Below are 27,482 nucleotides of genomic sequence, written 5' to 3'. Positions count from 1 at the left end.
TGATGTAAAAAAAAAAAGAAGGTGCTCCTACCCCTTCAGTGAGTTTAATGGGGGGGCGACTTTCCCCTGGAGTCCCTTCCAGTGGATAAAATGTGAAAACTGCCCTCTGGATGCCATACTTGTGCTCCACATAAGCAGCGGTGGACAGTAACAAAGTAAATTTACTTGAGTACTGTACTTAAGTACATTTTTTAAGTATCTGTACTTTACTTGAGTATTATTTTTTGGGGGTACTTATTACTTTTACTCCACTACATTTGAAAGACAAATATACTTTTTACTCCACGTCATTCCTATCAATGTATCAATGCTCTAGTTACTCACTACTTATGCTTTGAAGTCGGCTCAGAAATTTTCTTTTCTGAAATCAGATCCCAAAGACCGTAATTGTTCATGTACTTGCGTTTGGTTGGTCTAAATGGTGTAGTCGTACCTCGGTTGAGCGTAGAGTAAATGCAGAACAGACTTTATTCAGATCAGAACGTTCATTTTGATGTAGTAATGATGGCTATGGCTGAGAAGGATGATGATATTCTACCTGAGCACCACGGCCATATTTTCAACCCACGTTAGAGGTTGTTAAATAAAGAAGGATTCGTATTGTTGTAAATCTCTGATCTGTTTACCACACAAACTTCATCACAGACTACAAAACATCACCATCTAACCTGAGGAAGCATGTGGAGGTCTGTAGCTAACACCCTGGTTTTATTCCAGATGAACATTTTAAACTTGTCTGTGCAAGTAACTTAGTCACCGTTTATATTTCATGGTATACTTTTCAGCTATGGAATAATGTTTTCTAGATAAACATAATGTAGCAGAATGTACAGCTATGCATTCTTGACTGCACTCATGCTTTGTGAAAATAGGTTTATGAGATATTTTAAAAAGTACTTTAAAGTACTAACTCTTAAAGACCTAGACCATTTTGGGGGGCGCCAGACTCTCCAGTATTTATTTTATTTTTCTAACCTATTGAAGCACTCAGCATCAAGTGCCATACATCATTTTATTCAGGAGAACCTTACCTTTCACTGTGCTGCATTTAAAGTACCAGTTTTGCATTTTTTTTGTCTGATAATGGATGAAAATACTGAAGTTTTAAAAAAAACGTCTGGGAATTTAGGTCATTCTTTACTGTGAAGTCAGAGAAAACATCAGGAAGTTTCGTTTTGTTTTTTAGAAAGTTGTACTTAGGTGTTCTAGACTTTCAAATGAATTTGAAATTGAAAAAGCTAGTACTCTAGTACTGTAACTCAAGTCATAATTTGACATAACAACTTTCACTAGTATTGGAGTAATGTTTGACCAGGAGGATCTATTCTTTGGCGAAAGTAATGAAACTGTGTTCTTTGTCCACCACCTGATGCCTTTCTAATGAATTTCCTGTAATAAAATGCCCTCCAGTGGACAGAATGTAAAAATGTGATGTCTGGAAGCCCTTATATAGATTCAAATATGATAAAGTGTCCTATTTGTAACTTATCCTTATCTAACCTGTTTGTTTGTCAGGTTTGTGAGTTTATTTTAACACCTCAGAAAGTATCTTTTTATTTAAGTGTTTGATCAGTTAACTTTACTATTAAATTTACATTGAACAACTCAGTTATAAATTAACGCAAGAAAATAACAGACCAAATATTACTAGAATTTGAGTTTAATTAATAAACATTAGACATCAATTAATACGTTAATTGTGTATCAGAAATATTGTGTTTTCCTTTTACATAATTCAATTTCCACCACAAATGGTCACATATAAATTCACCAGAATGCAGGGAATTAAGTGTAAAATGCTCAAAATATTCTGGGGAAGGGCCCTCCAGACCCCCTCTTGTTACTTCTAATGCAATATGTCTGAATTCACCCCTGCCCCTTCTGATGTCCTGGGATTGCCACTGAGGACATGCACTCTCCTTGGCCTATTAAACGATTTATAGAAATATAAAAATCAAACGCACATACAGCTTTGAATGTGAAGAATGACGCCTAAATAAGGGTGCATACTTTTGAGAGCTCCTCCTAGGGCTTTTCTCCAATTCAGTCCAAACAAGGCACATTCTATAGTAGACATATTGACAATTCCAAATCTTTCGAGGCATACCATTCAGATTAAAATCGTGGGCGTGGCAGATCGGGAGTTTGAAGTTTTCTTGGCAATCTGCCAAAAACTTGGAACATTTGCACTCCCCAAGTGACACAGGCGTTATATACTCTCAGATCTTGCTTTCACATCATGTGGTGGCAAATATCAGGCAGTGTTGTACATGTTGCGGTGGCTCACATAGGTGGTGGCTGCAGGTGTGTGAGGGCCCGTGCATCGCCGCTTGCGGCTTTAATTTGCTTTGTTTTTCGGTTGATTTTGTCCAATGTGTTAAATATTTTTATTTTATGTTTTTGAATAATGTGGTTGATCCTGATGGGTTTCTGTCTGAGGGCTCTGCTTGGGAGTACAGCCCCAGAACCAGGAGTCTGAGGGGGCAGCTCTCTGAAGACTCTCTGGAGGTCAGGGCTTTGCAATGGTGTGTGTCAGGGTCACTATCTTTTAAGTGGTTGTAAAATTTAAAAGCTCTCTTTTGAATTTTGAGGATTAAAGGGTATCATCATAATGCTGCTCTATATGCATTAGCCTATTTGGGGTTTTCCGTTGGACAATGGATTTACAGAATTCTGCATGCAGTCTCAATTTGGTGTTTGTCCCATTTAGAAAAATCTTGGTGTGCGAGAGGACCACATATCTCACAACCATACAGAAAAATGGCTTCTATAACGGAGTCCAGAATTTGAAGCCAGATTTGAATAGGGATGTCTAACTTGAAGCCAGATTTGAATCTCTCTCTCTCACTCTCTCTCTCTCTCTCTCTCTCTCTCTCTCTCTCTCTCTCTCTCTCTCTCTCTCTCTCTCTCTCAATATATGAATAATGACAATATTTAAAATAAAAATAAAAATAATAATAATAATAACAAAAATAATAATAATAAAGATAATTACAACAATAATAATAATAATTTAATTTAGCTTTTCAAAATATTTGCAGATGACTACAGATTATTTATTATGGTATACTTTTATGGTTTCGTCAGTCGTGTCTTAATTACAGCAGAGGGCTGTAATCATTCAACAGCAAACTACAGAGCAACTGACTACTTTGTACGTCAAGCCCAGTCTATGGTCAAGGCTGAGGAACATTTGGTCTCATCTGTGTGGGCCCTACAGAGAAGGTATTACAAACACATCCTGACCGGATCTGATCTGGCATAAAGAGAAGAGTTGGTAAAGGGTTGTACAGCCACTATTCCTTTACATTCAATCACATTGCAACTATGAACAAATAATCTATTCTTCTAATCAAAGCTCTATAGATCCACTATGATAGTAATGAGTCAGCAGAAAGTCCAACAACATGCTGGGATCCAGAGGCTAAGTGGACTTCAATGATGGAGCCATTTGTTTTAGCAAGTGCGCCATGGTTTGAAAAAAGAGGAAAGCTGGATTGGTGAACTTTCACAGGTAGAGAAGAGCTTGCATGGTGAGTAAATGACAGTGGTCAGAATAGAACGGCTGCTCATCTCTGACCAGCTAATCCCACTATTCTCAGAGTTAAGGTATAGTTACACTTTAATTCTGATTAAGTTTATTCTGTGTGGAACGGAACGTAGGAGACACAACATTAATGCTAAAATGTGCTTGTTCATACTGAAGATAGCTAATTAATCTCTTTGTCAACTTAGGCTATTCTACCTGTGTGAAAAAACAATGTGGTTTTTTTTTGGCACACACTAAGGGCGACACATTGCGCAGCATGAATAGCTGTCATTTTTTTAAATCAGGAGAGTAGGAGAGGAGTGGCCATAGCGTACTTATCTACAACTGTTTGTGAATTGCTCTCTCTGGAACTGTCAGATGCTCCAAACTGGCCAGATGGCTCTCGGTAGGATGATTGCACAGTTTATAAATACATTGTAACAGTGATAGCTTTCTAACCAGAATGGTTCTTTTTTGTTATCTTCTTCCAGTTTGGCTGACCTGTGGCATCATCATTGTGTGCGGTGAGTGGATTCTCCTTGGATTTGTCAGGCAGGGTCATTCATTTGTTGTGTTGTGCTTTCCAGCTGATGCTGATCATTTTGAGGATTTATTTTTATGTTACACAGTTCATGCTCAGGTGCTACTCTAGTGTGACTAGTAACTAGCGTGAGCCTGCTTTGAGCGTGTGTGGGTGTGGGTGTATATATGTATGTGTGTGTGTGTGTGTGTGTGTGTGTGTGTGTGTGTGTGTGTGTGTGTGTGTGTGTGTGTGTGTGAATCAAAGCACAGTGGGTTAGAGGCAGAGCGTGAGAGAATTGTGTAGCCCAGGTAATCCCGGCTGGAAAATGAACTGCGCTCTTCGGAGTTTGAAAGTCATTATACATGGGACAGTTAATTTTTAAACTTCAATGACAGAATCGCGAATGTTATTCATTACTTATCTCCATGTCGTTGTCAAGGCTGTTACACCTGAGACTTGCAGCGTGTGTGCGTGTACGCGCGTGCGTAATATGATGAACAGTGGCGCACTCAGGCTGCTGAAGAGGCAGGGGAGAAATAGATATATGGCGTTTATTGTCAAACCGCTGATTAGGATTAATTTAAACATATTGAGTCAGTGATAACAAGTATGTCCCCCAGGAAATTTAGAAAGTCTAATGTTTAAGTCCTTGCACTCTGGTGAGTATTCAGGTGACCATTTGAGGTCAATTATGAAAGGAAAGCAAAATGATTGTTACATAGTTACATTTTGTTGATCGGAAGGGTATCCTAGGGCACCGTATTAGTTTATTAGTTCATACTGATGGGCTCCTCACACAGCAGCCTCGGCCGTCAATGTATGAGTGTGGTGTGAATGGGTGAATGTGACTTGTAATGTAAAAGTGCTTTGAGTGGTCAGGAGACTAGAGAAAGTGCTATCTAGTCCATTAACCATTTACTTATTAGATTGTATCCACTGGAAGGGCATCCAGAGCAATAGCAAATTTATTTATAAAACAATTCATTAGAAGTAAGCTCAATGTGCTTTACATGGAGAATTACAAATATACATTTTTTTTTTTTTTTTTTACCAAAACAATAAAATCCATATATACACCCAACATGCATAAAACACAGCAAACAGCAACAAACACATGCAGCCAGTCACAACACTCATTAAATCATTCATACGCTTGAGAAAATAAATATTTTTTGAGTCTTTTTTTTAAAGTGGAGACAGTAGTGATGGACCTTAGGTCAGCAGGCAGTTTGTTCCAGAGAGGAGGACCACAGTAGCTGAAGCCCCATTCACCAGACTTTGAGTGTACTCTGGGTACACTAGAAAGTCTTCCATCTGCTGACCTAAGGATCCGGGTTGGGTTATACACTGTGAGCAAGTCAGAGATGTACTGGGGAGCTGAACCATTGAATGTTTTATGGACTAGTAATATGATTTTGAAAGTGATTCTACATTGAACAGGGAGCCAATGAAGTGCTTTGAGAACCGGGGTGATATGATAAAATGTTCTTGTATGTGTCAGGATTCTAGCTGCTGTGTTTTGAATGAGTTGGAGCCGTCTTATGGATTGTTTGAATAGACCTGCGTACAGTACGTTACAATAATCTAACCGGGTTGAGTTGAATGCATGGACTAATTTCCCGGCGTCAGTTTAGGATATGAATGATCGTAGTTTGGAGATGTTTTTTAAATAGTAAAATTATGTTCTTGTTATATTGGTGATGTGGTATTCAAAGTTAAGTTCGACATCTAATATAACACCAAGATTTCTGACTTGCTCACAGTGTTTTAAAGAAATTGAACTCAGATGTGATTGGATCTTTTCCCTGTGGGTTTTTGGGCCGACGACAAGTACTTCTGTTTTTTCTGAGTTTAGTTTTAAAAAGTTTGAAGACATCCAACAGTTGATATCCTTTATGCAGTTCAAATTAAAGAGGGGGCCAAGGACTGACCCTTGTGGAATCCCTGAGGTATCTTGTAGCACAGCAGATTTGAAATTGACGATTGAAACATAAGACTGCCTTTCTTTTATGGTCAGAGATTGGAACATCTGAAATTTTTGTTACACTGATGCAAAGACCTTTGGAAAAAATGTGGGTGGGCCCAGAGACATGTTGTTTAAAGTTGACTGAATCCAGTAGGCTGAGAAATTGTTGGATTAGAAAACTCCCCAAATTCTTCCATGGTTCCCAGTCTAAATTTGGCAGAAAGATAAATGGTAACAAGAAAAACAGCTGGCGACAGAATGAAGAACAATACCTAAATATTCAAAGCTTGGGTAACTTCCAAGAAGTACAGATTTACAGCTAAACATCTTTATACAGGGCAGCAACCCCACCACCCTTCCTATCAGTTTGAGGACAGTGAGCAAAATTGTAGTTAGCAGATGATGTCTAAATAAGCTCTTTGTTTCCAGTTAGATCAAACCAGGTTTCAGTGAGCAGGAAGTAATCTAGTTTGTGAGTAGAAATTATATTTTTTATGATGAAGGTGTTTTTTGAAAGAGATCTAACATTTAGCAGTGCAAGTTCTAGAGTGCAAGGGGGGAGTGCTGGGGATGTGGGGCTGGGAACAGTTAATAGAAATCAGACAGTTTGTTTGTTTGTTTTTCAACTCTGGTCTGTTGATTGTCAATACTCTGATAGCGGATGTTGGTGCAGGTTGGTGACTGGAAATGGTCAGTGCAGTCTGTGGAACTTGACTTTCGGGACATGTGGGTAGTGAGCTTGAGGAAGTGCTTTCAACCGAGTAAAATAAGAGGGCACCTTCTTAGATTGTATTCACTGGAAGGGCATCCAGAGGTCACCTTCTTAGATTGTATTCACTGGAAGGGCATCCAGAGGGCACCTTCTTAGACTTTATCCAGTTAAAGAGCAACCAGCGGGCACCTTATTAGACTTTATCCACTGGATGAGCATCCAGAGGGCACCTTATTAGACTTTATCCACTGGATGAGCATCCAGAGGTCACCTTCTTAGATTGTATTCACTGGATGAGCATCTAGAGGGCACCTTATTAGACTTTATCCAGTCAAAGAGCAACCAGCGGTCACCTTCTTAGATTGTATTCACTGGATGAGCATCTAGAGGGCACCTTATTAGACTTTATCCAGTTAAAGAGCAACCAGCAGGCACCTTATTAGATTTTATTCAGTTAAAGAGCATCCAGAGGGCACCTTATTAGACTTTATCCAGTTAAAGAGCATCCAGAGGGCACCTTATTAGATTTTATCCAGTGGAAGAGCATCACGAGGGCTTATTTTAACACTGTATCCACTGGATGGGCATCTAGAGAGTATCCTTTTTGTATTCAATCAACTGGAGATAATCCAATATGGCACTTCAGGACTGTTATTAACCCCCCCCCACACACACACACACACACACACACACACACACACACACACACACACACACACACACCCACAAAGAACAGAGTACAGTGAGAATACTAATGATGAGTCATGATGGGAGTTGACTGCAATCCCAGAACCGGCAAACCCCAGAGTCAAACGCATTTCAACTCATTTGTAGGGAGTTGTTACAATACACATGTATTAAATAGCCAACTTGTACTGCTGCTTTGTTAAAAAATAATCTAAGTTAATAGGTAAATTGCTCTTCTAACAATTCTGAAGATTTACATTTGGTTTTTGGTATGTGTTAACTTATTTTGGTGTGTGTTTTGACAGGCATTGGATCTGATGCATTTAAAAACAACTGTTGCAGGTGGGTAATACCTTTTCTTTCCTGAATGGGTGCGTGAGGACAAGTGTTAAGTGCCTCAGGCAAAACACAGGGGTGCGTGTGTGTGTTGTGACTGCAGGATAGATGAGATGTTTATAAAATCAATCATCAATGTTTATTTGTATAGTGCCAAATCCCAACAAATGTTATCCCAAGATGCTTCACAAACAGAGCAGGTCTCTACCATACTCTATGTTATATTAATAACAAAGACCCAACATCAAGACAGGATAAGACCCAGTCCCATTTTAAAGCCAGGACTCGGTCTGATCTCATCTTAATCCACCATGAGATGAGCAGTTTGTAGCATTTAGCAAGTTACAGCAGCAAGGAAAAACATCCTTTAACAGGCAGAAACCTCGAGCAGAACCAGACTCACGTCAGACAGCCATCTGCCTTGACCATAAGAAGCATTGATTTATGTTTGAGGTTTGACACCAAAGTGTTGCATATCAGCACATACCGCTAGACTTAAAGTAGAGAAAGAGAAAAAAATAAATATCATTAACGAACAAAGCTGGTTTTCCCATAATAGGGGGATGATTTATCTCATCTAAGGATAACAATGTTTGTTTTTCGGTGTAAACAGGATAATTTCAAAGGGAAGTAGAAAGTTAAACAATTAGCTGGTCACTGTGATTGGCCAAACCATGACATGCCATGGCTCTCATCTGTGACGTAGGCCAAGCTCACTTCCATGTTTGTTTTGTTATTTTTGCAACTCTGTGGATCTGAGTTATGATCATCAATGTTAAGTTGAGATCTCATTAAAACAACTGAAATTTACTCGTCACAGGAAAACAGAGTAAAGTGTACGCATACATGTCCATGCTTCCAGAGAAATCCGATGATATGACATGCTCTGTTTGCTTTAAACTTCTATCACAACATTAAGGATTTCCAGCAGATTAACACTAATGATAAAAGCAAAGTCTTCTTTTCCCTTGTTTGATGGACACCTGGGGATGTATGAAGAGTGTTCCCGTACAATTCCATTAGAGGGCAGTATGGCAAAGGATAAGATGATGATATCAACATGACAGAAAACTTTAAGTTAATGATATCCTGATTTATGTTTTCCTTGCCAGCAGAAAAAACTGTATGGGGATAGAGTATGACACCCGAGAGGCTGTGTGCTGTGAGAACTGTTTCCATCCTGGGAGAGGGCTTTCATGTTGTGGAAAGTTGTCCTTTGATCCAGAAGTGGCCACCTGCTGTCCAGGAAAACCAGGAGTAACAGGTAACTGCAGCCCATATCAGTCAGAACCAGGTAGGGATGCTGGTTTGTATGTACTGGGGAAAAAACAGCACTTTAACCATGACAACTGAAAATTAAAACAGTAAAGTTAAGAGAGCCAGACATCTCATGGCTTACAATATTATAATATTAAACACATGAACACAATGTGAAACACACAATATCAAATCCATCAACTTGAAAAAAGCCAAAACAAAATTACTTACATTTCTTTACTAAAGTCAGTTAACACCCTTCCCCAACCTGTTTCATGCGTTACCCAACGCTAACACATGTAGCATGTTAAAGATGCCTTTTATGAGCTAGAACTTCAAGTCTGATGCTAGAGCCTGACATTACATGTTCATCCCCTGCTTAGTTAGCACAGACTTTCCATCCATTCACTATGGGAAATCTTTTCGAGGAGAGTTGCAGCTGTCATTGCAATAAATGGGATGGCCAACTGTAGAGGCAGGTTTATGAAGCCAAGATCAATGTTTTTTTCTTACAGAGAAGATGTTATATTTTTACTGCCTGAGTTATGTTGGAGCTTGTACTCTACAGGGAGACAGGGTGATCTGCCCTGAGCTGCAGAACAATGTATCCCCAGATATTGGTGTTGGAGGTGTTGGCCTTTGACGTTGTTGTTCAATCTGCTTGATTGGGCAATAATGCGGAGGTGGTGAGTTGTGCGTCACAATGGCATAAATCAACTGTAGAAAGAGAAAGCCCCGTTTAAAATGACAGTAGCAAAATAATAGGCTACCAGTGAGGGCATGTTGTAGTGCTGTATGACCAGGTGATAAAAGCAGCTCAGGAGCACAGAGGATATGAGTGAGCATGCACGGAAGGGTGAATACAACAGAGGGACAATAAATCAGCATGCAGAATGTAGTCACTTTGACTATGCTTTTGCTAGAGTTTTATTTAACTCCATATGAATAGCTCTGGGATGTTCAAGGATGAATTTAGGAAATACAGCAGATACAAATTAAAAGTTTGAACCCCACATGTGATTTAGATCCATGTCAGAGGGGACGCCACCTGTCATAAACAACCCATGTGTCCTTTTTTTGTACAACTATTGTGGTTTTATAATTTTTCCAAAGAAAATTAATTTGTGATTACCACCTAAATTAAAACTCCCAAAAAATAAACTTGCACTCTAACCATGACAACTGAAAATTCAAACAATGAAGTCAGGAGAGCCAGACATCTCATTGCTTACAATATAACAATATTAAACACATGAACACAATGTGAAACACGCACAATATCAAGCCCATCAAATTGAAAAGAATCAAAACAAAATTACATACATCTCTGTTACTCATTGCTAGCACATGTAGCACGTTAAAGATACACACACTGAGAAGTGAAATAGGGTGGCACAGAGATCAGTTACCTTAAACACAAAACTGTCGTAGGAAGTCAGTGTGAGAAATTTCTGCCTCACTAATTCTAACCCTGGTCAACAATAAATGTTGTTATTCCCATCTGTATGAGCTGTTCGTCAGTGATGTGTTGCTCAGATGTTGCATCAGTCACTTACTGCAAAGTTGAGGTTATTGCACTCGTGGTCATGAGCAAACTTTTTGGGCATAGTTTTAAGGAAAGCCCTTTTGTTTTCCTGCACAGATGGACAGATTCCTGGACTCCTCTGCACAGATGTGTGAGCTATTATGATGCCCTTTTATAGCTAGAACTTAATGTCTGACGCTAGAGCCTGACATCACATGTTTACTCACTGCTTAGTCAGCACAGATTTCCCATCTTGGGGAAATCTTTCCCAGATAAGTTGCAGCTTGTATTACAAAATAGGGGATAGAAAGTTCATAATCAGTGTTTTTTTCTTACAGAGAAGATGTTATATTTATAGAGTCTTGTTAGAGCTTGCACTCTACTGGGAGATAGGGGGATCTGCCCTGAGCTCTGAATGAATAGCTCTGAGATGTTAAAGGATGAATTTTGGAAATACAGCAGATACAAATGAAAAGTTTGATCCACACATGTAATTTAGATCCATGTCAGAGGTGACGCCACCTGTCATAAACAACCCATGTGTCCTTTTTTTGTACAACTATTGTGGTTTTATAATTTTTCCAGATAAAATGAATTTGTGATTACCACCTAAATTAAAACTCCAGTCCAAGAGATTACAAAGAGGTACTTTGTGTTGTATGAGTGAATGTTGGCAAATATATAAACAGTATGGTTTTGTGTGTTGAATTACAATTACTGTTTAAAGAAGTTTAATGAGGAACGACACATGATATCTAACATTTACATATGATGCCTATCTCAATTTAATTGCCAGACTTTTGCGTCTTACTAGCTAAAACTGGAGCAGTGTAACATTTTCTGTACTCTGACATCATCTCTGTTTTTGCAGCTAAAGTTACACAAGGTCTGAGCCAAAGTGTGTCGTCTTGCTGTGAACTGCAGGCATACAACTCTCTGAATGAAATATGCTGTCAGTCCACCGTCAGAACCAAGCCTTCAGCAAACGCCCAATGCTGTGGTAGAGGTGAGTAGAACTGCGCACAAATGTTGGGAGAAAAACATTTTTAAAACTTACACTGCACCCCTTAAAAAATATATTTCAGTTTCTTTTTCAGGTTTTGTTTACATCCTTTCAACTACACCCACTTGATTCTGATTGGCAAATGTACATAGCTTGTTGTACCAGTAATCATAATTCCCACACAGAATCAAACTCAGCATTAGGAACGCAACAGGGAAGAGCCTGGATACTGTGTAATTTTTGTTGCCTGAAAACTTTAACTTATAACTTTGTCCGATTTGTCTTGCATGTGCAAAGACTGTACAATATTTAGGGATAATGTTTAGTGAACAGATTGTTATGTAGAGAAGTCCCCAACCCGGGTGAGCAAGACCCCACCTGTTTGCTGTAAATGATCCCGCTTATTACCTGGCCACCAATTAAAGACAGAAACAAATTGATTCAAAATATTGATTTATCTATACAGCTAAAAAAAAAAAAAAGTAGTACCTCAAAGTGCATGGTCGGTTGTGTTATCATGGTAATGATTCTTATCAACAGGCAGAGGTTAAATGAGAATAGATCACGATTTGTAACGGGCTCTTGACCAATCAGAATCAAGTATTTCAAACAGCCAGGTAATAAATCTAATAGATAATAATGGAAAGTTATACTGCATATAACCACTGATAATAGAAATAAATATTGCATATCAATCAATCAATCTTTATTTGTATAGCACTAATACCCAGCAAACATTATCTCAAGACTCTTTTACAAACATTACATGTTTAGACCATACTCTATGTTATATTAATAACAAAGACCCAACATCAAGACAGGGTAAGATCCAGTTCCATCTTCAAGGCAGGACTCAGTATTATCTCATCTTAATCCAACATGAGTAGAGCACTTTGCAGCATTTAGAAGGTCACAGTGGCAAGGAAAAACATCCTTTTAACAGGCAGAAACCTCAAGCAGAAGCAGACTCGTGTTAGACAGCTTTCTGCCTCAGCTGAGTTTGGGTTAGTAACAGGGATAGAGGAGATAAAGAGAGGGAGAGAGATGATAGTGGTGAGACGGATAGTAGTAGTTGTAGCCACTAGAGTATTTCAGGTCTGTGGAAGCTGAAGTCTGGATTGTCAACAGCAGAGGGCCGTCCACAGCAGAGGGCCGTATATGGCAGTGACTCAGAGGCAATGGAGCTCAGGGACTCAGGGACAGAAAGGTCTATGGTTAATAACTTTAATGGGACAGGGAGAGTTAAAGTAAGTGATAGGCAGAGGGAGGGGAGAGATAGGATCCCAGTGTTTGTTCCCCTGGCACCTAAGCCTATAACAGCATAACTAAGAACTGGTCCAAACCTGAGCCAGCCCTAACTATCAGATTTATCAAAAAATAATGTTAAGCCTTCCCTTGAAAGTAGAAAGGGTGTCTGCCCCCCAGACCCTGACTGGTAGATGATTCCAAAGGAGAGGTGCCTGATATGATACTGTATATATCCTATATGGTTCTTTGGTCATGCTTAATCTTTTTTCTTAGTGATATAGTTTGAAAACACATGTAGAAAATACTTCATCTGATGTTTCGTAGTGATCCTGTACACTGTAGTAGTTGTGAGTCAAAGCGACAAAGATACTCTCTGATCTTCTCTACAGATGCCATTGATGGAGACACACATTTGTGTTGTGGTCCACCAGATGCAAAAAAAGGCCAGTTGAAATTATCTGATCACCATCAATGCTGTGGCCAAGACCAGTACGACACTTTGAAAAATTGCTGCTGTGCGATAAATGCCACTCTTCAGATACACCCCAATAAGGCCAGTTGCTGTGTAGAAGACTCAGGTACGTCTGAATGTCTTGCCTGAACCATCTACAACAGTTTCAAGTGAATCTTGAAATCTGTGTTACATTTTACTCCGAGGTGTTTTTTTTAAAGAAGACAAAAGTTTAAAATAAAATTGTAAATTGTGTTGATTGATCAAAATAAATGCCCACAGCTCTCTGTGGTGAGAAGAGCAGAACAAAAACACAAGTCATTAAGCTTCAGAAAAATGTAAATACACATCTTTAAATCAAGTTAGTTGTTTTGGTGATAAAGAATGATCCTGATTTCTCCACAGAGACATTTGATGCAGGCACTGAGTTATGTTGTGGCCCCCCTGAGAATAAGACCTGCTCGCGTAGAATTTCTGATCACCACCTGTGCTGTGGACGTGACCAGTATAACACCACGACTCATTGTTGCTGTGGGCTGGATCACCCTTTGAAGATACACCCCATTGGCTCCGAATGCTGTAACGAATCAGGTGTGTCCAAATGTTATCCTTGACTTTCTGCCACCCACCAGTAGCTGTAGCTACTGCCAAACAAGCTGTTTGGCAGTAGCTGTAAGATGCTCTGTCATAAGATGACAGATATCTACAGCTCTGCATTGTTTGGCAGTATTCTGTAAATGGAGATAAAATTGTATGTAGGCTGTGTCTGGGTAAACTGGCATATGACTACTCAACTGAAGCAATGTCTAATCAGCACAGGCATGTGAGTATTAACCTCTAAGGAGGACTAAAGCTCTGCTAATGTCGACCATTGACATTGTTTACCAGCAGACTCTGTGATCCCGTGTTTAGCCGTGTTAAATACATCGTGTTGTTTTGAACAAGTGTTTACCTTTCAACTGGTCAGTTAGTCGGAATTTAAATGTCACCATCCACATTCACATAACAGCCCACCAAAGATGCCTGAAATATGAAACAGCTGTGAACTAACTGAGACAGGGCCCCATCTGATTCTGATTCTGATGAGTATTGCATTGATTCCTTAGTTTCCTAGAAGTTTTCAGATTGTTCGGCGGGGCTAACAGTGACTAAAGCAAACTTCTGCTGTGATTAACCATAGAAGTGTTGTCATCCACATGTACTTAAAATACATTATGCTTCATGTTCACAGATGAACAACCACAGGTGAGAAACATATCTTAATCTTCTGTTAATGATTCATTTCTGTTTCATGAGATTTAATCAGCTGTGTCAAAGCTGGCCAAAATTGCTTGGACCATTGTAATAACCTCAAAAGCATATCTACAAACTGCGGCATAGAAACCAGTGAGGGGGCTAGATCATAATCATGGATAACATCTAGAGATTTTGTAATGTTTATTGTAATGTTTAGTTCCCTGCATTGATAAAGACAGAGACAAAAAAGAGAGAGGAAAAATATTTACGTTTTGTGTTTTATTTTATTATTTTTAGAACCCCAGTTCCCAACTCAACAGGTAAGTCAACCAAACATTTTAAGTATTGTACCATGAACAAGCCTTCACATTTATGCAGACCTGGTTTGTATTCCTGTATTTATGAGTATGTTTGCTTTATCTTGCTATCAGTACAACACAAGTCTGTTGATAGGAGTGTTGTAGTGCGCTTTATATGACTCAGACTCGACTGACTGCATTAAGACTTAGCAGATTGAGAAAAAGTCTTGAACTTACATATTGAAAACACTGTTTTAATGTTTGTCAGATTTATAATATATATTTTTTTTTTAAATAATTTTTGTTTTTCAAAAGGAAGGTATAAATCACAGTGTTGTTTGGTACAATAGTTGTTAACTATGTTTAACATACATGAACAAGAACATCCCTCCCTCCCCCCTCCCTCACCCTCCCGCAAACCTGTTGCACAGTGAGACAGACAAGTAGAAACATACAGATATATACATAATATCCACAGTGACAACCAGTAAAGACCGGTAAGTTGGAAAGAACAGTCATAATAATAAGGTAAAATATAATCAAAATAAATCAAAATAATCAAAATAACTTAGGTATAAGTAAAAGAAAGAAAAAAAAAAAAAATGCAAATAGAGATGTTTTGTGCAGAATAGTTGTGCAAATATACAGAGTTGCTATGTATGGCTCAAACTACCACCGAGAGCGGTTGGAGTTGACTGCTCACGCCCCGGTTGACAGCATGCTTGGACTAGGTTCGTGTTGGGTCAATTGGCCGGCGGACGGGCCGAGGTGAGTTCAATTTAAGGACACTTCTTGGGCAGGAAGATTGTCAAAATAAGTGAGTAGCGGTCTCCAGTGTGTATAGAATTTGTCAGATGAGCCTCTAAGTGTAAACATCACCTTCTCCAATTTCAAAAGAAATAACATGTCATTTAACCAAACTTTGATTAAGGCTGGTTCAGGGGATTTCCATGATAAGAGGATCCTTCTACGGGCGACAAGAGAGGTGAATGCGATGACATTCTTTTGTATAGTTGTGGTGGGAGTTAGATCTAGTGGTTTGCCAAAAATTGCGATATGTGGTGTCGGATCTAATTCTAAGCCTAATGTGTCTGAGATAGCTTTAAAGAATGATTGCCAGAAGGTAGATAGTTTGAGGCAAGACCAAAACATATGAGTTAGGTTGCACGGTGTCTGTAAACTTCTATTACATCTCTCGTCTATCTTATCCGGGTAAAGTTTAGAAATATAATATCATTTTTTATGTAATTCATTCAACTCAGGGCGAGTGCTGGCACGTGTATTCACCTGCATGCGCGTTCAAGTGCCGTCTTGTTTAGCAACAGTCACTGCCAGTAACTGCAATGAGAGCAGTGTAACATGTTGGATATGGAAATCATCAAGTAAAAGATGAGGACAAACTCAAACTCTAACAGACATCTGTCCAGGATGAAACCAGAAATATAAGTGAGATGCTAAAGTTTGAGACTATTTAGCAAGGTGATGGTAATGTTAGCAACTGAAGTGACTCAACCCCTAGGTCCAAGATGTTTGGTTGGTTAAAACTCTGTTTAATAGCGGTTTGGCTGCAGGTATTTTTGAGTTTATTAGACACCTGCAGTGCTCCAATTGCAGCAGAATCACTGATCGCGCCCCCTTGATTAAGAGAAGTTGCTTATTTACATTAAATATCCAGACACATTGACAGGATTTGTTATATTCTAATGTTAATAAAAGAAATGTGTTTTCTACACATCCAAAATGTCCCTGTGACACTGAACCAAGAAATTTGACCCAAATGCAAAACTCAACAGTTTCAAAGTTTAAATCAGTTCAGTCAGGCCAAGGGTCGGTAGACATTAGGTCAAAACAGCACAGGCAAAAGTATCCAAATCACAAAGCACAGCCGAAGTCAAATTTACGAAACTGGTCACAACTGCAGGGCAAACACGAGGGAAAAACAAGACTGGAACACTGACACAAGGTACAATGCAAACTGGCACAAAAGGGAGGGAAGATCGAGCTTAATTTGATACAGAGGGAGAAGGGATAACAAGGCACAGATGTAAGACATTGAGGTAATTAAGGGAGTGGGAAACACAAGGGAGCAGGAAACAAGAGACAACGGTGAGTACCAAAGTAAAAGAGGAAACACAAGACAAGAAACGAGGTAATGAGCTAACACAACCTAACTAATCTGGAGCCGTGACAGTCCCACGCAGTCGGTCCAGGTTCTTACAGACAATAGTTAGGTGTCAAACGGATAAAATATTAATGATGAGGACTTGACTCAGACTCAGACTCAGACTCAGATGCGGAATAGACTTGGAATTCTCTCTTGAACTTGAACACTGAGGACTCAAGACTCGACTCGAACTTGAGGTTTGCTGACTCGACTACAATACTGGTTGACATTTGCTCAATTTAAGTCATTTGTTATCAATCTAGACCGACCATTTTCTGAAAGTCTTAATGATGCATCAGCACTGATGTAATGCCTCTTGTCCAATCAGATAACTCTGGCGGAACTAACTGTTGTTTATTTGCACATATCCTTGCACATCTGCAGCACTGAGCCACACACAGGTCTAGCTGGATCATCATGTTTCGACCTGATCAAATGCCTGTGCGGTGAGACATACCGGACAGATTCTCCCGAGCCTCCTTTGTGCTGCACCCCAGGTATGACATTGGGTGTCTTTGGTTGTATCAGTGCTGTTGTTGTTAGATGTTATCCAACATAATAGTGGTGGCTGCCGACTGCTATCCGTGCAATGCTGATAAAACAAAAACCCTGGGTTAGAGCTCGCGTAATGGTCTGGTATTGACATAAGCTCATAGCAGCGACATGAAGAAACACCTGGTGGGACAAAAGGTGAAGAGATAGACTAATGAACAAAGGAGACACTGTTCAGATGCTCTTCTTAGGGAGTGATTGTACAAACAGAGCAATATTAACTATGTCTCTGTATGAATAGCTATAGTCTTAAATCTTTCTCTAATTATTTACTAGTATATATGTATATAAGATCACAACCATCCAGTATTGACTTCCAGCCTTGTTCTTTTTGTACAAAGATTTCTCCAGCTTCTCTCAAGCTTTAATGATATTATTTTCTATAAATGATGGAATCCCCTAAATCTTTGTACAAACAGATTTGCCATCTGTTGGGGTCAGTTTTTAGGGAAAACCCTGAGTTTCTTATCCCTGAGGAGGGGAACTGTAAGTTTTCCTTTTCAGAGAGGGAGGTAATTCAGACTCAAGACAGAGGGGTAACTCAAGCCTGTTCTAGAAAGAGAGGTAACCGGATCATTGATTACTGTGTTAACTGAGTCTGTGATCCTAACCTGGTTTGGAGCAGGTTTTCTACAATGAACCCTGAGTTTCTCTCTGCCTCCTCCCTGTCAACAGAGCCATAAATGCAGTGTAATTTCCAAATTCATGTATTAAGTCTGTATGAGAAGCGTGTTAATGCATATGTCTAAATAAAAACCCAAGTTTGAGGCTTACTAGCCTGTATAAAACATACTCTTTTTCAAACAAAGCTGGTTATTTTGTAGAGGAGCCGACACATGAAGGGGCTGCATTACTCCACAAGGAGTTACATTAATGTGGGGTTCGAATTTTTAGAGCCCCAGTGGATGTTTTATTATTTCCATTTCTATTTTATCATCACATCGCCAACATTACCCATCGTGGACACACTCTCACATCCAAGCAGATTCTATTTCACTCTTCTTTATATTTCATTTATAGCTGGTCCAAGTTTACTTTTCACTGCTCGGATTGCATCAAGGCATACATTAAAATACATTTTAGAGTTACTACCATTCCATCAGTTTTCACCTGTAATATTATCATAAACTATTATTTAATAGCCTATTAAATAGGCTAATAAGACTACATCCAAACATATGCATTGACTCAACCAGCTAATGGGGATCTGAATGAAGGAATAAAGGAATGTTCCAATGCTGCTGCTCTCTCCCTTGGCGCTGGCTATTTGTAGTCGGGATGCACATGCTTAACTCTGAGTGAAATTACATTGTAAACAAAAAATCAAAGGATGATCTCAACTCTCCCTGGAGGCAACTACCATCTTAGCACACCGGCTCTTTTCTTTTCCTGACGCGAAATAGTTGGGTACACATGAAAGTGGTGGGAAAAACAACAACAGCTGTCATCCTGACCTTTGCATTATTGGGAAATAACTTTCTCGGGAGAATGTTTTAAACTGCATGTACTTGGCCAACTTTTTGATCATTTCAACTCCATAAGTTGTTCCTCTGACGCATTTCTTTCACATTCTTAAACCTGCCTAATGTTATTGCTCTGCAAACTGATCCATTATTGTAGTAACACCCTTGTCTCTAGGTCGACATGACACTCCCATCTGTACTCCACATGCAGGCGTCTCCTGTAAATCTGGGTGGAGGCCTTCAACTGATCAAGTAATAAACTACTGTCTCTCTGTCTTTTTGTTGGCTCAGCCGGGTGGACTTTCCACATTCTTCTGTTGTTTTTTACTGTTGAAAGCAAAAAAAAGCCGCCTGAGAAACACTCCTTTCTTTTAAAGTGCACTGTTTTTCTGTAACATAATAAATGCAAAGCATTATCTATATTCTGAAACTGACAGCCATTCATCCGAGCAGTCACTGTTAAGAAAAAAAAGGAAAACTGCAGCTTCGGAACAGCTAAGTTGAAAAAGAGCTTAGAGCTCCCCCCACTCCACCTCCCTTTATACAGCAAGTGAGGATGATTTTAACTTACAGGACAAAAGCTCTGCTAATGTTAGCGTCCTAAGGTTAACCGCGTTCGGTAAAGGATGACATGAAAATCTTACGGTAAGACCAAACAATTTTTGCACACTTTATTAACATTTGACTTACATGACTTACATCAGCTTCTTCTCATGTTTCTTCATATTTTTGTCAGGATTTATACACATATGTTTCATATTCCCATATTCTCATTTGAGTGTGTGTGTGTGTGTGTGTGTGTGTGTGTGTGTGTGTGTGTGTGTGTGAGAGAGAGATATTGTCTAATGTGCTGCACTTCTAATTTAATTTTCTTTCTATCTTACTACTCAAGTGCTGTGGAGGGACACGGCCAAACTGGGCACGATGCAGAGTCCGCTCTTGTGATGAGATCTTGTACACAGGCAGAGAGGATGGAGACATATACTTGGACAGCAGTGTTGCTTACCACCCAGCTGAAGGGACTATATGCTGTTCAAAGTTTCATGGCTCATCAGGGCAGCACTGCTGTGGGACAGACATCTACCAGCCTCACAGTGAGATCTGCTGCAATGGACACAGGTGATAACGTTGCTCGTGTGCTTACGCTTATCAATCTGATGAAATTCAGTGAAATTGTTACCCTACTTTTTTTTGTGAATCCACTCAGTATGTTGTAGCGTCTGGTCTTGCATTGGCTCTGTGGTTTTAGGAATGTGTCTCAACAGTGAAGAAAAGAGTCTGTTTGGGATTTTGTGTGTGTGCGTGCGTGTGTCTAATAGACTATATGAGGTATCAGACGATCTCAGACAAGGAGTGGCAAGGGAAAATTCTTTTCACAAAGTGTAGGAAATATACAGGAATTTGAGCAACTGCCCAGAACAAACATTCATTAAAACCCACAGCTACCGGGCCAAGGAATGTCTGTTTGGCCTGTCTGTCTATGATTCTTTGTGTCTTTGGGCTGACTTTGTTTACCCATGCATGTGATGCTTTTTTTCCATCCAGGGATTGATCAGGTCCTGGTATTTAAGTTAAGTTAAGTTAAGTGTTGGGTTAGCTTTTTGTGAATGAGATAGAGTATCCATTTTTTAGGAATCAAATGACTTAAAATATAAATGAAGTCTACGGCCATAAACCTTGTTTATTTTATTTCACCTTTGTACCTTTAGGTCACAGTTTGGGTTTCAATGTTAGCACCTGTATTCACAGAATTTCTTACCTCTCTCGTCAAATAGTCTCATTTCCAGTTACTCCTGCCAGTGGTCTTTTTTTCTTTATGAACAGGCAAAAAACAACTTTCCCATTAACATCAGCAGAAAGTCAAAGTACACTGACAGCAAAATTATACATCTTCTCTGGCACATTGATAAGAATTTGGAGGAGACTGTAGCAGTAAGACACACACAGATATTTGTTTTGTCTCTGTCTGTCATGTAAGACCTTAGGTGGTTAGTAAGATGATCAATTTGATATCATGACAGTATTTCTAGGCTGTTCTGTCAGCTCGTTTCAGATTTATTTTGCCTCCTAGTGGCCATGTATGACTTAAGAAGGCTGCACTGTATGCTTTTCAACTGTGTTTTGGAGGCATGGCTCTCATACATGTCCGTTTGGAGATACTTTTACTTTGATAAGCACACATATCTTTATTGGCCACATTTGAGCTTGCATCTTACTCAAGTACCCTGTAAATAATTGCAACGAGAACCAACTTTTTAGTCTTTTAGTCAGATTTTTTGCTGTTTGTTGTTTTTTGTTGTACGATATCACCATCACACTGTCATGCTACAGTACAATTGTTTTATTGTTTCTCTTTTATCCTCTGTGCAGCGTCTTTGAGTATTCAGAAAAGCACTTTATAATTAAACTGTACTACTAAATGTACTACAAAGGCTTATCAGATCAGATGTGTAGACACCTCTTTTAATTCTCTCAGATTTTGTCTGATTCACAAAAAGATGTGAAGGTTTTTACACCTACTAAACCTGTGCAAATGAGCCAGAAAAACACTGTGTAACTCATAAGGCATGCACAAAGTATCAAATGAGGAAATTGTGTCTCCATGTTTTGTTTTTTCGCATACAGTTTGAAGAGCCACTGTGGAAAATTGGCCCCTTTCTATGCAAATGAGCTTCATTGCAAAAAAAATAATTCAGAAAAAATGGTTACTAACTGCCATGCCAAGTCAGGTCAACATTTTTATTGTCTGCTGAGAGTCAGTATTTAATGCACCAAAGCGTTTCACCCTCCTCTTTTTGTTTTTATCAAAACACCTGGTCATTTAGCCTGTTAATATTACTTTGTCATAAGGGGTTTTTTGATCATTAGGGGTTAAAGCAGTCTGGGGCTCTGGATGCAGGCTGTGCCGTAACCCACAACAAAGTGTTTTTTGGGGGTTTTTTTTATGCTGTTCAATCCATTTTGAGTGAATTCCCTCCTCCTTGTTTGAATTACCAGAATATGTCATAAAAACCTCTTAACGTCACTGTTATGTCTCCTCCCAGATATCCCAAAGTCGAAAACCTGCTCTGCTGTGGGATTAAGGCCTACAACATTAAGAGCAAACAGAAGAAGTGCTGTGCAGGGAGACTGCACCACCTGAGGTCTAACCAGTCTGCACATGAAGCACAATGCTGTGGATCCATGCTGCAAAAACCATCAGTAGGTCTCTTAATGTCAATAATGATTATCATCATGTTGGCTTTAATCTGAATGCATTCCAGAGTACAGTATCAATAACCTAAAATGTAACATTCTAATATTCAAGATTAAATTATTTTAATTGCATCTGACCCAAACGAATAGTGCGGGTGAACTGGGAACGTCTGGCGGAGACCCCTGTCCGGGAGGTCTTCAACTCCCACCTCCGGAAGGATTTCTTGTGCATCCCGGGGGAGGTTGGGGACATGGAATCTGAATGGACCATGGTCAGGGCCTCCATTGTGAAAGCGGCTACTAGGAGTTGTGGCCTGAAGGCCATCGGTGCCTGTCGTGGCGGTAACCCTCGAACCCGGTGGTGGACACCAGCGGTGAGGGAAGCCGTCAGGCTGAAAAAGGAGGCCTTTCGGGTCTGGCTGGCCCAGGGGTCTCTGGAGGCGGCTGACGGGTACCGGGTGGCTAGGAGGGCGGCAGCATCGGTGGTCGTGGAAGCACGTGGAAGGGGGTGGATGAGATTCGCCCTGAGATGCTGAAGGCTCTGGACATTGTTGGGCTGTCTTGGCTGACACGCCTCTTCAGTGTCGCGTGGAGGTCTGGGACGGTGCCTGTGGAGTGGCAGACCGGTGTGGTGGTTCCCCTTTTCAAAAAGGGGGACCGGAGAGTGTGCTCCAATTATAGGGGTATCACACTTCTCAGCCTCCCGGGAAAAGTGTACTCTAGGGTGCTGGAAAGGAGGCTCCGACCGGAGGTCGAACCTCGGATACAGGAGGAACAATGTGGTTTTCGTCCTGGCCGCGGGACAGTGGACCAGCTCTTTACCCTTGCGAGGCTCCTGGGGGGGGCATGGGAGTTTGCCCATCCAGTCTACATGTGTTTTGTGGACTTGGAGAAAGCCTACGATCGTGTACCACGAGGGCTCTTGTGGGGGGTACTGCGGGAGTATGGGGTTCGGGGGCCGCTACTGCGAGCTATCCGGTCCCTGTACGACCAAAGTGAGAGTTGTGTCCGCATACTTGGCACAAAGTCGGACGCGTTCTCGGTGCGTGTTGGACTCCGCCAGGGTTGCCCTTTGTCACCGGTCCTGTTTGTAATCTTTATGGACAGGATCTCAAGGCGCAGCCGGGGGGAGGAGGGTCTCCAGTTTGGGGAGCTTGGAATCTCATCTCTGCTTTTTGCAGACGATGTGGTTCTGTTGGCTTCCTCGAGCGGGGACCTCCAGCGGGCATTGGGGTGGTTTGCAGCTGAGTGCGAAGCGGCCGGGATGAGAGTTAGCACCTCCAAGTCTGAGGCCATGGTTCTCTGCCGTAAAACGGTGGATTGCTCTCTCTCGGTGGGGAGTGAGACTTTGCTCCAAGTGGGGGAGTTTAAGTATCTCGGGGTGTTGTTCGCGAGTGGGGATAAAATGGAGCGTGAGATCCACAGGCGGATTGGTGCGGCGTCGGCAGTGATGCGGACGTTGTATCGGACCATTGTGGTGAAGAGGGAGCTGAGCCGGAAGGTAAAGCTTTCGATTTACCAGTCGGTCTACGTTCCAACCCTCACCTATGGTCATGAGCTGTGGGTCATTACCGAAAGGATAAGATCGCGGATACAAGCGGCTGAAATGAGTTTCCTGCGAAGGGTGTCTGGGCTCGGCCTTAGAGATAGGGTCAGGAGCTCGGACATCCGGAGGGAGCTCGGAGTAGAGCCGCTGCTCCTCCGCGTCGAAAGGAGTCAGCTGAGGTGGTTCAGGCATCTGATAAGGATGCCTCCCGGACGCCTCCCTTTAGAGGTGTTCCGGGCACGTCCAACTGGGAGAAGGCCCCGGGGTAGACCCAGAACGCGGTGGAGGGATTATATCTCCCGCCTGGTCTGGGAACGCCTCAGGATTTCCCAGGAGGAGCTGGAAAGTGTCGCCAGGGAGAGGGATGTCTGGGTCAATTTGCTTGGACTGCTACCCCCACGACCCGACCCCGGATAAGTGGAAGAAAATGGATGGATGGATGGAATTGCATCTGACGTTCAAGTTTAGCTATGCAAAGTCTGAAAGGGCGGAAAAGTAGCTACGGTCAAGCAAAGGTTACAAAGCCTCATAAAACTCTGGGAAAGACTCTAACTATTGTAACCATTGTACTTTATATCCAGAATGTCTGCTGCATGAGTCAGAATGAGGAGGTGCTCTACGTTCCACAGCGGGGGTTCAAATGCTGCGGCCATCTCTACTACAATACTTCTCTGTGGTCCTGTTGTGCAGGGAGCCTGTGTCCGGTCCACAAACCAGGACATCACCACAGCCAGTCAATCAAAGGTCAGTTGTACTTTTTGTAGTTTACTTGGACATTTTAATTTGGTGTATTTGACACTTCCTGGATCTAAATAAAACCTTTGTGTATGGTTGAGTTTCAGAATGCAGTCATGTGTCACTGAACAACCTGGATGAGAAAGAACTTTGCAGAGAAAGTAAGACATTACTCCTTTGTGAACTTTGAAACAAATATTGTTTATGATATATGTGGATTTGCTAACATAATGAATTACTTCTGACTCTGTTTAGTGCACATTGGGATTGTGGACAGTGTGTCTCCGCAAAGCATCGTGTTCAGCCGTGTGGTGAAAATCTACGGAAAAAATGCCACTGTGAAACATCTCACCTCCCCTCACATCCTGGAAACACATGGCTGCAACTTCCTTAAGTTGATCTGTGGGGAGACTTACTTCTTTAATCACGTTAATGTCTTTACTGATTTCAACCATGACTACATTCTCCAGTCACTCCATTTCATTATTTCCAAGTGTCAGGCGACCTCAGATTAACCCATTCTGGCAGACATTGTCAGTGTCAGACAGTTAACAGGGAACATGCCTTGAATCTCCTTGTACTCATGACTAACTTTCTCATACTACCGTACCAGTAACTCATTAGTAGCACTTAAAAGCTAAAATGCTTGTTATTTTAGTTTCTGATCCCTCTGCTCCGACTTGGTGTCATGGTATTTAGTTATTGAGGTGTGTTATGTTACTTCTAAGAATGGAAGTAAAGCACTGATGAATCAGGTAAAGCAGGAAAAGCCTAATATCCATGCAAACCAGTAGCATTTAGAGTTTACAGTTAGGAGCTAAAGTTTACTGTCTCAGAGTCACAGTGCTAAGCTGAATGTTTAGAACATTATTTTACTGTATCTGACAGACAAGGCAAAAATTTAATGTGAAAACAATAATCTGGTAAAAAGGGAAGAAGATAGAATTCACTCATACACCATTGAATAAACTAATAACATGACGTGCAAATGTATGTCAGTACTTCAAGCTTCGGTAAGGAATTTCTAACAGGTGCTGAAACAGACAGAATTACATAGTGATGTGTCTTTATTATCAACAAAAGCTAAAAAGACTGCAGGTGAAAAGATTAATACATTCTATATGGTTACATTTTTAATGACTGAAACCACTGCAACAGGGTAGGTGTCAGACAAAGTGAGGAACAGAACACTGCACTAACATCCTTCTTTTAATATTTTTCACCGCACATATTTACAGTGAGTGATATATTTACAGAGGACAGCAAAATCAGATTTCATTTAGACGATGAGACACTAGAAATAGACATGTACAGGACAAAGTAGCAAGGAGAAGGGGGCACCAAATCAACAAAACCACAAGTTCATCATAGGAACCTCTAAGGGAAGTTTAAGTATCTGTTATCAAAAAACTTGCAGGTTCAGGACACACTTTTTACAAGTGTTGGATAATGTAATGTGCCTTACTTTGGCAGTTTAGCATTTTTATCCATCCTTACTTAAAAAGAAAAAAAACTATCCCTTTAATAAATGCAATATTTTAATGACAATCCTGCATTGTGATTTAATGACATGTACACTTTGAAGTATGATGCAAAAGTGTCTGCTGCACTCTTTGCAGAAAATTTTAAACTGAATGTAGCTGAATTATTTTCTATTACATTAGTGTCCACATAAGGTAAACACTGTAGCTACTAGTTCATATATTTGGTGGTCGGGAGAAAAATGCATCTGTTAATTTTATTGATGTTTTATTGTGTTTATTTGCATGCATCTGGCAACCATTTGCACAAGTCCTGCACTGTGACAGCAATGATTTGTAGAACACAATCATATTGTATTGAACTTACACTAAAGAGCCTAATCGCTCAAAGGTCCTTCTGTCCCTTGAATATGTTTCTATTTCCTTTCTCTGTGGTAACATTTGGATCATTTGAATGTTTTTCTGAAGTGTATGACACTGTCTTGGAAAGGGGGTGAGAGAAAACAAGCTATAAAACCTATTTTCATATGCCAAAAATATACTCTCTTTTGCATGCTAAAAAACATTGATTTATTGCATGTATATTTTTTATAATAGTCTGGTTGCCTTTTTTTTTACTTTAATTTTTCGGAATAAAAAACGATTATAATGGCAGTTTGTGGACTACACGAGTGAATTCTTTACCAACTCACATCTCCTCACATCCCAGGTTTTCTTATCCACTGTTCATTCTTATGCCAACAAAAATATGTTATCCTTTTTTTCCATATTCCAACTCTTTCAAACTAAGCCAAACAAAATATTTAAATATTCAGCATTCAAAGCCAACTAGTTTCATGTGCAGATTTAAATGTGTATCAAAGAGAGCATTCTGCAGAGAGGGTGTAAAAGCTATTGCTAGTTGTAATCAATGGTTCAGAGAACAACTGATGTTAGGAGCAATTAAACACAAGATCTGGTGCCGGATCGATATGTAGATCATTTATATGATTTGTGCATCTACTTCAAGCATTTCATTCCTCTTGATATTAGGTTAACACAAAAGGAATAGATAGGTCCTTTTTTTGACTTCACAACCTCATGCCAGTTTGGTTTGGAGGTAAAGGAGACAAAGGCCTGAGGGCAGGTTTTTATAAGGCTGGGGGAGTGGCTTGGTCAGGTGTGACCTGTTAAGGTGTGATGATTCAGGTGAAGTGGAGACTTGTGATTAAACAGTGCATAGCAATTTTGTTTGCAGTAAATTAGGGTTATAAAATGTTATACCCATGCAGCACCATGAAAACTGTACCATCCATTAGTGGATTTTCATTGTTCTGTAAAGCCAGGGAATTAATAATGGATACAACGAAGGATGGGATTTAAACTAGCAACTGGCACTTAAGCTGACACTAAACAATCTATTATAGCAAGAGACCCTTTCAAAATATCTAAAAAGGCACATGGTTAACACCGGTGAATACTAACTGAAAAACACCAGACTTTGGCCTCTTCAGGTGACCTATCTATGACCTTTATGAAGAAGCGGCAAGCTTATGTGGCAACTGACTATTTTTTACTTTTAATTTAGTCATTGT

General features: G+C 40.2%; 1 protein-coding gene across 6 annotated transcripts; it reads left to right on the top strand.

Annotated features, from left to right (window-relative positions):
• The first annotated feature begins 3,385 nt into the window (after positions 1-3,385).
• On the top strand, positions 3,386-26,555 carry si:ch211-195m9.3. Of its 6 annotated transcripts, XM_034700388.1 has the most exons (17): positions 3,386-3,533; positions 3,835-3,935; positions 4,021-4,053; positions 7,723-7,759; positions 8,866-9,017; positions 11,407-11,541; positions 13,176-13,364; positions 13,643-13,828; positions 14,469-14,482; positions 14,771-14,793; positions 17,321-17,433; positions 19,127-19,203; positions 19,844-20,070; positions 21,996-22,152; positions 24,274-24,436; positions 24,529-24,588; positions 24,683-26,555. In XM_034700388.1, exons 2-17 carry the CDS (start codon positions 3,908-3,910, stop codon positions 24,940-24,942), a joined length of 1,854 nt encoding a protein of 617 aa, XP_034556279.1. In that variant the 5' UTR covers positions 3,386-3,533; positions 3,835-3,907; the 3' UTR covers positions 24,943-26,555. The 6 variants fall into 6 exon arrangements, with proteins under 6 accessions (XP_034556279.1, XP_034556283.1, XP_034556282.1 ...); XM_034700392.1 differs by lacking the exon at positions 3,835-3,935 and having other exon boundaries at positions 3,389-3,533; positions 8,869-9,017; XM_034700391.1 differs by lacking the exon at positions 3,835-3,935 and having other exon boundaries at positions 3,389-3,533.
• Positions 26,556-27,482: the final 927 nt, after the last annotated feature.

The sequence above is a fragment of the Notolabrus celidotus genome, chromosome 14, assembly GCF_009762535.1.
Source record: "Notolabrus celidotus isolate fNotCel1 chromosome 14, fNotCel1.pri, whole genome shotgun sequence".
Taxonomy (NCBI): domain Eukaryota; kingdom Metazoa; phylum Chordata; class Actinopteri; order Labriformes; family Labridae; genus Notolabrus; species Notolabrus celidotus.
This window is presented reverse-complemented; position numbering and strand designations above follow the sequence as displayed.

Bases quoted from the DNA above. Each gene is read 5' to 3' on its own strand.
- si:ch211-195m9.3 (XM_034700388.1), top strand. From the start codon at position 3,908: ATGCTCCAAACTGGCCAGATGGCTCTCG. The intron at 3,936-4,020 runs GTAGGATGATTG...ATCTTCTTCCAG, and splicing joins AACTGGCCAGATGGCTCTCG to TTTGGCTGACCTGTGGCATC. The intron at 11,542-13,175 runs GTGAGTAGAACT...TCTTCTCTACAG, and splicing joins CGCCCAATGCTGTGGTAGAG to ATGCCATTGATGGAGACACA.